Source organism: Pituophis catenifer, unplaced genomic scaffold, assembly GCF_029215685.1.
Source record: "Pituophis catenifer annectens isolate HBS135680 unplaced genomic scaffold, rPitCat1.0.hap2 SCAF_7, whole genome shotgun sequence".
NCBI classification, from domain to species: domain Eukaryota; kingdom Metazoa; phylum Chordata; class Lepidosauria; order Squamata; family Colubridae; genus Pituophis; species Pituophis catenifer.
The window spans coordinates 14,483,452-14,497,641 of record NW_027256887.1 but is presented as its reverse complement, the minus strand read 5'-3'; the positions used below and the strand labels follow the sequence as shown (position 1 = coordinate 14,497,641).

At 39.6% G+C, this 14,190-nt stretch overlaps 1 protein-coding gene across 1 annotated transcript in view; it reads left to right on the top strand.

The window, feature by feature from the left end:
• The window catches only part of CERK (ceramide kinase), a 39,889-nt gene extending 34,982 nt beyond the window's left edge, over window positions 1–4,907 (top strand). The window contains exon 13 of the mRNA XM_070947051.1: window positions 431–4,907. Coding sequence (XP_070803152.1) covers window positions 431–515 — 85 coding nt within the window. The 3' untranslated portion in view covers window positions 516–4,907. The remainder of the gene's footprint in view (window positions 1–430) is intronic.
• Window positions 4,908–14,190: the final 9,283 nt, after the last annotated feature.

The following is a 14,190-nucleotide window of genomic DNA, read 5'->3' as shown; positions in this document are numbered from 1 at the left end:
CAGGGTTGGGAGCAACCTGCATCCATGGATTTGGTTCAAATAATAGAGTAAGATATATATTATAATTTACAAATTCTAGGCAAAATCCCAAGTAATTCTATATCTGACATATACCTGAACCCAACATATATTTTACTTAGAGTAGAGATGCTTGAGACCAATTCAAACAATCTAAAGGGCAATAATAGATACACAGATATATGTGAAGAGATCTTAATTTTGGCTTGATGATTTATTTATTACGGCATTTCTCCAAATAAAAAATATACTAGGAAAAAAACACAAAACATAGCTGTACTTGCTATCTCAAACTGCCATTGTGAACAGCTTCTTAAATGAATAATTGAGAGGATTTTGTTCTTTGTGACTGGCAGATTAGAATTGATAGAATTTTATCATGTGAAGATTTTACACTTTCTTACATTTGCAGAGTTCACTGCCAATTAATTAAACTCTTTGCAAGAGGAATAGAAAAGAATCACAAACCTGAATCACCTTACAAGCAACTTACCTGAACAATTAATTTAAACCAACACTGCAAGAACATGAAGGAAAAAAAGGCAACGCAAAGACAAGCATTTCTGGCATGTTAATAAATGTTTTTAAACTTTATTTTTCTGGTCAAATTTTAATTTTGGATAGATTTCTTTTCAGTTAATGTCTTCAAAGACAGTGGATTATTTTAAATTATTTTATGCTAGGGCAGTGAAGAAGATTTTTGTCTTATATTTTCTTTCTTTTGTTATGAAAGGATTCTGTTTTCTCTGCTGTGTTTCTAAGCTGGATGGTCCTTCTCTTAAATCAGATTATTATTAGAATGGTCCGTCGCACAGTTAGCCAGATGTTCAGACTGAATTTGCATTTTTGTCCACCTATCTATTTCTTCCCAAGGACCTGGGATAGGCAGATGTGGATGTTTGATGTTGTTAGAGATATTGTCGCAGGTTATAAGCTGTTCTGAGCAAAGTTGCCTTTTGCAATTGACTATTGTCTGTTCACAACAATGTGAAGTCACAGTTGCCAGCTCTTTAATTGATGCTGCCCTTCATTCGAATTGAATTCTTCTGATGCTTATTATTATTTAGGCTTAAAAATGTAGAGCAGGGCTGTCAAACTCACAGCCTGCGGGCCAGATGCGTCACGTGCTGGCCACGCCCACACCTGGTTTAGCGAAAGGGGGGAAGTCCCAATACGTCACGTGACGACGTGAGTTTGACTCCCCTGAGCGAGAGGCACCGTTCTCTTTATCTCCTTCCAATATAGTATCAAGAGTGGATTGGTGAAAGAGAAATGGAAGCATGTACAATTCTCCTCCAACCTGCTCAATTGCCTACATGAATGTTCATCCATTCATGTGTATAGAATTCTTTGTTACTTATGGCTACTAGATGAATGGCAAGTTGTTAAAGGCAAGCCTGCAGATTTGGTACAAATTTTGCCGTTGATGTCAGGAGAAGGGATTATAATGTACGTTTGCCCCCTTGAGTTACTTACAAAGTAATAAAGAGGGCATTTTAAAAAATCAAATATATATGGTTTTGAATTATAATGCAAATAATGTGCATTCTGCTTGCAGCAGAGGCTAATGAAACTTTTTATTCTTTTAAAGCGATTTTGAATCACGATGTATGATTTAAAGACATTTAAAATATGATAGTATCCTATCATTAATCTTGTTTTCTCCTGAAATGACCATACACTCATTGATTGTTCGAGCTAGTTTGCATTAGCAACCTCAACGCAGTCCAAATGCACATTCTGGGTTGCAAGTAATAGCAAACATCTTATATATATTATGTCATATAATGGGCCCATTTCTGGACTTCTGGAACTTTTAAGGCCCGTTTTTCGTCCTCCCAGAGCCTCTGCGCGGGCCCTGCACTTACCTGGCATCCAAAACAGGCTGCATGGAGACTGGGGAGGACAGGGGAGGGGTGAGTGGGGTCAGCCAGTCCTTGCAACAACCAGTTCAACAAACCAGATTAAAATTAACATCCGGTTCTCCTGAACCGGCTGAATCCCACCCCTGGATAAGCCCCTCAGATGATGCAGGAACAAAAATGGGCAGGATAGAAGCGTATGGCAGTCCATAGAGAAGACTCACAGAACTTCCTATAATTGGAACAGTTCTGTACACAGTATCTGGAATGTTTTATCCTGCCTCTTCCTTCATCCTTTTTCATGGTTCCCTAAATTACTTCTGCCTCTCCCTTTACATGAACCAGCCAGTGTTTCTTCCCAACCAAAGGTTTTCTGTGCAATCAACAGTGTTGTTGTTTTTTCTCAAACTTGACACTTTGAGAATGCTGACTAGGGAATTCTGGGAAATGAAGTCCGCACATCATAAATTGCCAAGTTTTAGAAACATTGCAATAGAATCAAGGGACAGAATTCATTTGCTGATGCATTTTTTCAGGGATAGCTGAAAATGCAACTTGTTTCACGTAGACTACTAATGTAACTAGACAGAGCTGCCTTGTTACTTTTACCAATTGGTAGGCTACTTAATTTTTAATTTGATATTGTTAAATTTCCTTGGAATTTATTTAAATGAGTACAGTATTTATACTGTACAGGAGCTCACTTTTTCTCTGAAAAGAAAAAAATTATAATCTGGATGTTACCAATTCATATTATATGTGTATAATCAATTGCATGTTTAAATTAATCCCTTCCGAAACAGTGTTTTTTATATCTAGCATATCAAAGAGAAACCTAGATTAATTTCTGATATGCTAGGTTTCTTCTTGCATGCAAAGCAACTGATTCTACATTTCTAGCCTGAACTGTGTCTAGTAAATAAACTAGACTTATTTGCTGATAAATAAACTGGCCAGAAGGTGCTAGTATCGCCTTCTATATGATTTTGTAATGACCAAACAATAAATGTTTAGACTGCGTCTAATAGCTGATTAAAGAAATTACTTAATTCATATAGAATTTAACAGGTGGGTTGCTGTATTTATTTTGATACTCTGGATTGATACATGATATTGTGGAATTTCATTGCCACTGCTATAATCATACATTCTCTTTGTCAGGGACTTTGTGTTTAAAGAAAAAGAAATAGGAATTTTCCATAGAAGCTTGCAAAGATAATGAAAATCTATTCATATCCTTTGTAGAAACTTTGTGTATTATTTGGACCAAACTTTTGCTTTGTTCTGCTATCTTTGAATTTGTGTAACTTTCTTTTTTCTTCTATGTCTGTGCTTTTCTTGAGAATGTTCCATTTCACCATTTTACCATCAGTCCATTTACAAGGAAGCAAATCCTGTTGAATTCAGTGGGAGCCAATTTCCATTTAAATGTATACAATTCATTGTAAGAATTGCAGGATTCCTTGTATTTTCTTAGATGTCTATAATATCCAGTTGACATAAATGTAATGTTTGATAATAAGTCACTGCTCCATCACCGTACACATCAATAATGATAAACTACTGCTCAGTGAAGATATTTCTACAATTTTCATAAGTTCTTTCAGTAATTTGTGGTATAGCACCCAGAAACAACCCAGTTATTTCAATGAAATGTTTCTCCTGAACTCTATACATTAGTTACTGTTCCAGGGTCCCCAACCCCAAAATTAATTGCTTGGAAAATGGTCCAGCTGATATTATATTTAGCTGCTAGACACATGACTAGACAACTAAGTTATTGCCACCAAAAACATTTGTATAACTCATATCTAAATTATGTCATTATTTCTTTTGCCAACTTTGGTTATACAGTAAAGCTCCAAAGCTTATTTTCCATCCATTTAAATGAATAAAATATCTCTGTTGGATATTTCTTTATACCCAATGTAGCTTGACTGGAATTTTACTGAAATGGAGGCCTGGTTTAGGAAACATTTTTGTTCAATGTACATTCCATAAATATTCATATTTTTCATGCGTATAGATTACATGAGCTTCCCAGATAAGTTTGTAATTATTAACTGTAGTTTCTGGTCTTCATCAGGATGATCTATGCCGTCAACATTAATGTTATCTTGACTAAAAGAAAATTGCTCCGTTCTCTAACATGTTATAGAATAGCTTTAATGTTAATTGGTATCCCATCAATTTTTTTCAAAAAGGTTTTTTTTTTTTTTTGCCAGCAGAAAGATGAATTGTGTAGTAACAAATACTTGCTAGGAAATGTTCCAAGAATAGGAACAGATCAAAAAGTATGACTATCCTAAATTTACAATTATTAAGTTTTGTAACAGAATCAGTAATATTAAAAAAACTTAATAACCAAGCTACTTAAAGGTTGACTTGTGGTAATTTTACAATTATAAAGTTAGCATGAGGTAATCTGCTGAAATAGGTTTCTAAGTTGAGGACATTATTATATTAATAGACAGTTTTATTAAGACTGATCAACATATTCGTGTAGCTGACCAGACCTTATATTGTCAGCAACATTCTGTGTCACCCAGAACCTAGTTATAGCTGTAAAAAAGTGACTTTTCAAAATCAGAAAACAAATGAGACTATCCAGCATAGTTGTGAAATCATGGTAAATATAGACATTGGAGTAACAACTCTGTTTCCTCTAATTGTTACAAAGCACAATTCATGCTTCAGATAATGCATTAAGTATTATTATAATGCATTAAGTCTTATTATAAAGCAATTTCTCTGTATATGGAATGCAATCCTATGAATGCTGATTTGAGAGTAACCCCATTAAACTAGCTGGGGTTTGGTGCTTAGTAAATGTACAAAGACATACTCTATCTGACTTTTTAAAGCTTAGTTTGAAAGTAGAATCAGTATTCTTAATATGTCTATGTTTGGTAGGAAGCTCCATGTTGCCATGGGGATGAATTTATCAGTCTTGCTGGTTTCAAGATTGAAATGCAACTTTTTGTTTTTAAACTGAAAATATTTCTGGAAATAAAATTATACTGCAGATGTTATGTGTGTTCTTGTATCTGTTCAAGTTCTTACTGTATCTCAACAGGCTTTATTCTACTGCTGGGTTACAACAGGGGTGTCCAACTCACAGCCCGCAGGCCGGATGTGTCACATCCTGGCCACACCCACATCCACACCCAGTGTAGCAAAGGGAAAAAAGTCACGATACGTCACATGACGACGCGAGTTTGACACCCCTGGATTACAATGTTATCTAGCCATCTTTCACTCTGGAAAGAACTATATCCTGCCTTTTGTAACCTAGACTTCCTGAGTCATTAAAACACACAAGTAGTGCCAAAAACCTCTTTTATTGCAACAGCGTTCAATTACGTTCATTCACAGCTGAGTCCCAATTAGTTGCAAAAAGCCCTTCGGGAGAAGTCCTTCAGGATAATCACCAACCTTTATCTCCCTTGACACTCTGCCAAAGACCTACTTGACAAAGTCACAAGGATTCCAGAATCAAACAGAGTTGCTGACTAGGAACAGAATGAACGACGTTGCTTTCCTGCAAAGTCCCCACATGCCTTTGCTCCTCTTAAGCCTTATGGGAGGGGCCAGTCATCTCCAGGCCTTACTCCCAAGTCGTCCCTTTTGTTTTAACTGTTCTTGCCTTCTGGCACCTCTGCGCATGCGCGCACTAGGTACAGGCTTCTCCTGTTCCTCTGCCTCTCTGCTGTCTGACTCTGGAGGCTCTGGAGTCTGCGCATCACTCCCAGATGGCCCTGGCCCCCTCTCTGCCTCCGATGCAGAGCCCTCGTCCAGGTCTTCCCCAGACTCCAAGACTGGCCCATGTTCTTCCCCAGCCTCCTCACTGTCAGACTCCTTTGCCAGCTCTGCAAGGTACTGGTGGACCACAACACTGCCTTTATTGCTTGCCTTTCAAGATGACGCAATCACCTGACTTCCCTCCTAGGTAATGGGTGAGAAAAGAGAATTTATACACCTCGAAGTTGCCCTTGGATGATGTTGCGATAATAATTGGAACAGCTAAGGATGATCTGCTTCGTTTCTGGGCTGCAGATGACATGAAGGGTTTCATGGGGACTGGCAGAAAAAAGAAAATTGCCAGGACATGTTTGTGTTGTAATCACGCACCAGTAGAGAAAGGCATAGTTTCTCTGTTACAGCCATCAATAAGCCATTCTCTACATTTCCTCTGAAATCATAATGTCAGGCTCTGCACTTGATGCAACATCAATCACTTTTCCAAAACAATGAAAAGCAAAATTACCCATGAGGATACAAATAAAGGTGAGATATAAATTTAGATGGTGGTGGTGGTAGTATAATGATTTGCAATGATAATTAAGTGAATTAAGTAGCCATTAAGTGAATCCGGCCCAACCTGTTGACTTTGCTTGTCGAAAGCTGACTTAGAACGTTGCAAATGACGATAGGTGCCCTGGGATGCTACAACTCTTATAAATACATGCCAGATGCCAAGTGCCCAAATTTTGATCTTGTGATCATGGGAATGGGATCACGGTCGTAATTGTGAGGATTAGTTATAAGCAGTGGTGGGATTCAAATAATTTAACAACCGGTTCTCTGCCCTAATGACCAGCTGGGTAGGCATGGGTGTGGCCAACTCAACGTCATTCACATCGATGGGCACTTCGCCTTAGCTGTTACAATGTAAGGGTTAAACAGAGAGGCAGTTTCTGTAAGGGGATTAAAAATTAAGCTAGAAACCACCACCAGAATGTTTCCTTCCTGCCTTCCTTACAGGATTAGCCCTGTAAAGTGGGAAAAAACCAAAATAATAATAATAATAATAATAATTTTATTTCTATACCGCCCTTCTCCCGAAGGACTCAGGGCGGTGTACAGCCAATTTAAAAACACAAGACACAACAATAATTAAAAATTAAAATAATTAAATAGATTTGGCCGATTTAAAACCCTAAAAATTAAAATACCCCAATTTAAAATTATTATATTGACAGCCCTGCCTGGCGGAACAACAGGGTCTTCAGTGCGCAGCGGAACACCCGGAGGTCGGAGATCTTACGTATTTCCGGGGGCAGTTCATTCCACAGGGCTGGGACTCCCACAGAGAAGGCCCTCCCCCTGGGTGTCACCAGCCGACATAACTTGGCTGATGGCACCCTGAGGAGACCCTCTCTGTGGGAACGGACTGGTCGGTGGGAGGCTATTGGTGGCAGAAGACAGTCTCGAAGGTACCCGAAGGAGATATCTTCCAACAACCGGTTCTCCGAACTGCTTAGAAAGTTAACAACCGGTTCTCCCGAATAGGTGCGAACTGGCTGAACCCCACCATTGGTTATAAGTCATTTTTTTCAGTGCCGTTGTAACTGATAAATAGTTGTATGTTGAGGACTACCTGTACAAATTTACCCCTACCCAGTACAGAGTGGCATTCAAAGCTTGCAGGGAATAAAAATTAACCAAATAACTTTTCTCCTGAAAATGAAAAAAAAATCCAACTCCATAATTGTTAAATAGTTGAATGGCAGTTCAGCTGTTTAATATGTATCTTTTGAAAGCTGAGGTTGTATTATGTTGGGAAGAATGAATCAAGAACTAAAGGGAAGCTTACCTAGTGAAACTGAGGAAGGGAAACCTAGGGGAGAAGGGTATACCTATTACAAGTTTCCTCATCTTCCACTTGGAACTCAACGGTCCACTTCACACAACTCAAAACCAGCCTTCTCGAACTGGGACCTTCAGATCTGTTGCCACTTTTCATCCCAGAATTTCTCCTTCTGGGAGTTACAATCCCAATGCATCTGGAATCCCCAGATGCTGGAGTATTTTTTATTAGATTTGTATCCCTTCTTTCAATCAGGAACTCAAAAACAGCATACACAGTGTACTGTCCTCTCTTGTTCAAAGCTATGACAGGGTTCCATACCATGTTAAGCCAAGTTTTGTAACTAAACTACTGTTGGAAGAAATATCCAGGTCCAGGTCCAACCCTGGAGAAAGGCTCTGGAAATAAAATGGAGGCTGGAAGCTGATTGGAAAGAAAGGTTCCCTTTATTGATGAAGCAGAACCACCAATCACATGCGATTCTGGGGCAGCTGACAAAATGGAGTTTAGAGTGGGTGGGTTTTATACCTTCTGGATTCCTATGGGGTCATGTAGAGGTCATGGCTGGCTCTATAGGCAAAAGGGGAAATGCAAATCCTAGGTGTTTGCCTGAGCTAATTTCAATCTTTGGCTTCTTGCTTATCTGAGTTTCTGCCTGACCCAGTCTTTCTGAATGGATTACCAAATCTGCATTTCTAAAAGTTAGCCTCCTCAGTTTCTGCTTAGAGCCTCCCTTAAGTTTTTTTTTTCCATTTCTCCTTTAGGGGAAATATTCTATCCTGCCTTTTTAATATTCCCCAAAATATTTCATTCATGGGGGGGGGGGGCTTCCCACACTACAACTGGCTAATTCACACAACACAACAACTCAAAACCAAACAAGCCAGATTACGAGTTAGTAAAGGTGTACAGATGATATGGCCATGGTCTGCAAGTAACGTACTGGGGCAACTTTGTTCCATACACTTCCACTGCATTCTTCATTCTGTCCCTGACTTCTTCTCATCCATTCATTAATATATCTGGAGCAGATATATTAATGAATGAATATTCAATTCACCTTGGCTGAATTGAAAAACAAGCAAGGTCGCACTCCATTGGTACCTGGTTGGAGGAACATCAGATAGTTCCAGAGCAGTAGAGTATAGTAAAGGTAAAGGTTCCCCTCACACATATGTGCTAGTTGTTCCTGACTCTAGAGGGCGGTGCTCATCTCCGTTTCACAGCCGAAGAGCCAGCGCTGTCCAAAGACGTATCCGTGGTCATGTGGCCAGCATGACTAAATGCCAAAGGCGCACGGAACGCTGTTACTTTCCCACCAAAGGTGGTCCCTATTTTTCTACTTGCATTTTTTACGTGCTTTCAAACTGCTAGGTTGGCTGAAGCTGGGACAAGTAATGGGAGCTCACCCTGTTACGTGGCACTAGGGATTCGAACCGCTGAACCGCCAACCTTTTGATCAACAAGCTCAGTGTCTTAGTCACTGAGCCACCACGCCTCCAGAGTATATTAGGAAATTTAAATAACATTCCAAAAGAAGACAATGGCAAAACACTTCTATACTGCTATCCCAAAAACATTCATGTGGATGTCCATGAAGTCACCAAGTATGGAAGTTGACTTGAAAGCAGCTTGACTTATGTTTGAAAATATGAGTATGCATTTATGAATAGAGATTTGTGAGGCTTTGAATTTGAGAGAGAGAGAGGGAGGGGGAGAGAGGGGGGAATGCATTTTACTTTATTAATTCCAGTTCTGATTCCACTTCCTGTTCCACGATCTCCATGATTCTATCCAGTTTGTAAATTGGGCATATTCATGCATTACACCACTAGTGGGTTCCTCCTGGTTCGGCCTGGTTCGGCTGAGCCGGTAGCGGTGATGATATGACATCACCAAACCAGTTCTCTTTGTTCAGGAGCTGGGCCCTCCCGCCCCCCCCACGTTATTCTTACTTTTATTTGGCCCCACCTCCAATCTATTCGCTGCCTCCCAGTCCCAGCTGATCGGCTAGAAGGAAAAAAACTGTTTAAACTCTTGCCACGGGGCTTCAAAGGGCCGCCTTATAGCTGATCAGTGTTAAAAGGCAGTGTGGTGGTAGACCAGTGCCTCCAAAAACAAATGAGTAGACCAGTGCCTCCAAAAACAAATGGGTAGACCAGTGCCTCCAAAAACAAATGAGTAGACCGGTGCCTCCAAAAACAAATGAGTAGACCGGTGCCTCCAAAAACAAATGAGTAGACCGGTGCCTCCAAAAACAAATGGGTAGACCAGTGCCTCCAAAATCAAATGGGTAGACCGGTGCCTCCAAAAGCAAATGGATAGACCGGTACAGCTCTGCAAGCAGTTAAAAGCCTGGTAGACCAGTACCTTTGCCAAATCCTAAACAATTGTCACATGACATCAAACCACGCCCACAAAATAAGCCACACCCACAGAACCGGTAGTAAAAAAAATTAGAACCCACCCCTGCATTACACTAATTCATTGGCTTCTTGAATGTTCTCAGGGTATATACAATTGAAAGTAAGAAATTGTAAGGATAGAAGTGTGTGTGATGCAATTTGAACTAAACACATTGAATCCAGTGTGGCTTCTTTTAGGTAAAGAACCATAGATTGAAATTTTAGGTAAGGGACCATAGATTGAAATCCTCAAGTATGACTGCAATTGGAGACTGCCTTGCTAGAAATAGGTTTTCTTCTTGGGAAACGTGAAACATATATTACATATATACAGCTCTGCCAAAAGAAATAGAATAGTCAAGGGAACTAGTTGTTTGCAGGAGTGCTTTAAAATTACTGTACATATATTTTCTCCTTGTTATTAAAATACCACATGAAGTTTAAGATCAATTTCAAATCTATTTGCTAGTCAGCTACATTTCTGTCTAATGAGTAACTAAAGTAAAGGCTACAGCATTGCTTGGTAACCACAATTATTCAAATCAGGAGGGAAATGAATGCATAAACATCCATAATTTTGGAGTCTGCAGTGTGGAATGATTTAAAAGCAATATTCAAAGCTAAAGTCTCAGCAAGGCAAATGAAAACCATAATTTCCACAGATATACAGAAATCACAGTACTTCGAGTTTAACAACTCAGCATTTAGAGGAACATATGTTTAGATTGCTTATAATTATTCTCATTAGATGCAGCATGTATTATTGTCTATATAGATAAATATTCAGCCTTATACACAAAAATAATTTACATTTCTCTGGTTTAAATAAAAATTGCATATAATAGGCTGATACATGAAATACTAACTACTACAAGCTAAGTATTCTGCACAATCCTATGCTTCAAAAAATAACTCTTTAGTCAAAGGAAGTCCATAGTTAGATCAGAAGAAATTGATAATATACAGTATTAGATACCTGCTTCCTCCCTATTTCCTGTTTTTATATGACATTTTTTGAGGAACAATTTTGGATAATTCAAAAGTCAGCATGCATTTATATGATGGATAGATTGATCTTAACAAATGTATTTGGATGTAATGTCTAGCACAGGGATCACCAATCTTTTGGACCTCAGGAACCACTAAATTCATAATTTAAAATCCCACGGACCACTAATGTGATCTGCCTAATGACCGGCTGGGTGGGCGTGGCTAGGTGGTCATGTGACTGGGTGGGCATCGCCAACTTAATGTCACTCACATTGAGGGGCACCTCGCAGACCTACACACCCCTCCCCTCCCAGCCACTCCTCGCCTGCCTGCCTGGGCTCCTTAGGACCCCAACAGGAAGCAGTTGTTGGAGCTAAGCAGCCACCAGAAGAAAGAGTTGGCAAAACAGCTGACCAAGAAGGAGGCTCAGCAGAAGCACCTCACTGAGGACTACGAGCATAGGCTTTCGAAGCAGAGCGATATAGGACGGAATAGCGCCAGGGCAGGGTGGGGGGGCGGGCAGGTCGCTACTACCGGTCTGAACCAGCAGTAGCCCACCTCTGCCTGCATCCTACTAGGAAAACTTACCCCAAATTCACTGCTGGTTGGAAACCAGGAAGTTGAATGAGCGTGGTGAAAAATGCAACAGACATTTTTAATATAAAGTTTTATTTAAACATTTTTACAATAATAAAAGTAATGAAAGATATAAAACAAGTGAAAAAAGAAATTGGAGAAAAAGAAAAATGTATTTTAAAAGCTATCTCTTATCTTCTCTACAGCAGTTACAAAAGCATTTATCATCTGCCCTCCCTCTTACGTTGCAATCCTCTTCTATCCATTCTTCTATTCTGCCCTTTCTAATTATCAATCTGTAAGTCACGGATTCATTTATTTTGCATTTTTAGCAAAAAGCTCAGAGTTTCCAGTCACTAATAAATGTAACGTAGTTTTCAGAGTATAAGATGCCACACACACACACCCCCTTAAAAGAGGGTGGAAATGTCGGTGCATCTTATACACCAAATACAGCCATTTTTTGCCTCCTGAAACCCTGCCCCATGCATCCTGTTTTTGCCAAAAAGGGGCCCATTTTTTGCAAAAAACAGGATGGCAGAGGATTTGGGAGGCCTGGAGGCAAAAATGGGATGTGTGAGGGGTTCAGGAGGCCAAAAATGGGCCTGTTTTTTTTGCAAAAACGGGACTCACAGAGGGTTTGGGAGGCCTGCAGAATGCTCCTGGGGGCCGGGGAGGGCAATGCATGGAGGCCAAAAACTTTTTTTTTTTCTTGTTTGCCTCTTCGAAATCTTGGTGTGTCTTATACTCTAGTACGTCTTATAGTCCAAAAAATACGGTAATTGTTGTCTTTTCTTCAATCAAGCAAGTTAACTTTGCCATTTCTGCAAGTTATGTCACTCCTCTGCTGTGACTATTTCAGAATCTTTCCATCTAAACAGAAGAAGGTATTTTTGATACCGCACCAATTCCCAGCAGATCTCAACTGGCCTTGAATCTTTGTTAGGGCTTGGGGGTTTTCTCTACCCAATGCCATAAGCTGCCTCAACCCTCAGCTCTTTTCCTGCTAACATGATTTATTAAAATCTGCAATGCCCTTTCAGTACATAAAACCACTTGATCCATCCACTCAACTGCAGCATCTTACCAAGAAGCAGAATCAAAAGACAAGTGGAGCTGATTTTTCACCACTCTTGCCTTGATAAAAAAAAGAAACAATAAACTTACCAGCAAGGCTAGAGATTTAAAAAAATGGACATTAGGTTGTCATTTTTTCATCAGCCAAAAGGCACGTAGAGAAATTTATCAGTAATCCCAGTGGTCATTACCTAAGTGATATTTACATAATCTAGTTAGGCTGAACAAGAGCCAAGGTGGAAATTTGTAGTGATAAACACAGATAAAAGTTGTGGAAACTTGACTTTGTCTTCTAGCTCCCCCTGCTGTAAATTTTCTTTTCAATCACTGTATTTCAGAAAACTCTCTCTTTTGCTTCATGCAGTTTTTATATTTGAATGTTTGTTGCTAATGTGACGGTCTGGTTATTTTATAGCACTCTTCTTCTCTTCTTCTTCTTACAAGCACCATGCTCTACTTCTCTTGAATCTCTGAGAGTTTTCTGGCTTAGCCCTACTGAATGTAACTTCCAGATTCCATATTTGTCTTAAAGCACAAAAATCATTTTTTTGCCATGGAAGCAAACGAGTACAGATCTGGAAATATTGATACAGGTAATCCTCGACTTACAACCATTCCTTTGCTGACCATTTAGCATTACAATGGGTCTGAAAAAAGTGACTTAGGAACACTTGAAGGTTGACTCAGTCTTCCATCCTTCCAAGGTCAGTAAAATGAGGACCCACATATGCTGACTCTGTAAACAGTTTAGAGAGGGCTGCAACTCCAAAGCACTGTGAAGTGGTATATAAATCTAAGTGCTGTTGCTATTTTTCACACTTATGTGAAAAACGTATGCATCCCCGTCAGAGGTGAAATCCAGCAGGTTCTGACAGGTTCTGGAGATTTTGAGTAGTTCAGAGAACCGGTAGCGGAAATTTTGAGTAGTTCAGAGAACCGGCAAATACCACCTTTGGCTGCTCTCAGAGTAGGGTGGGAATGGAGATTTTGCAATATCCTTCCCCCAGGAGTGCGGAGGGAATGGAGATTTTGCAGTATCATTCCCCTGCCACGCCCACCAAGCCATGCCCACCAAGCCCACCTAGCCACGCCCACAGAACCGGTAGTAAACAAATTTGAATTTCAGCACATGATAAAAATTCAGATGCTTGATAACTAGGGAAGCCACATATATATAATAACTGTGTTACTAATTTAACAACTGCAGTGATTCACTTAGTAACTGTGGCAAGAAAGTTAGAAAAATGGGGCAAAACTCACTTAACATCTTAGCAATGGAAATTTGGGGCTCAATTATAGTCATAAACCGAGGACGACCTGTATGTAAAACACCCAGTAACCCCAGAGTAGTAATTCCAGACCAATACTTTAGGCTAGGCTGATAGAATATTTGTAATAGAATATTATAATAGAATATTTGTAGCTCAGGGCTGAACTGTGGGGTCTGTGGTGTTCTCTGAGCGTGGTGGCTTTTTTGCAGTTGTTTTCTTACCAAACTAAGTACCGTACTTTTCAGAGTATAAGATTCACCTTATTTTGGTGGGGAGGAAAATAAGAAAAAAAAAATTCTGCTTGAGAGGCTCTCCGTTTGAGAGGCTGCCTTTGTAGCCTCCAAAAGCTCCATTTGCAAAAGAGCTTCTCTTTGCAAAGGCAGCCTCTCAAATGGAGCTTT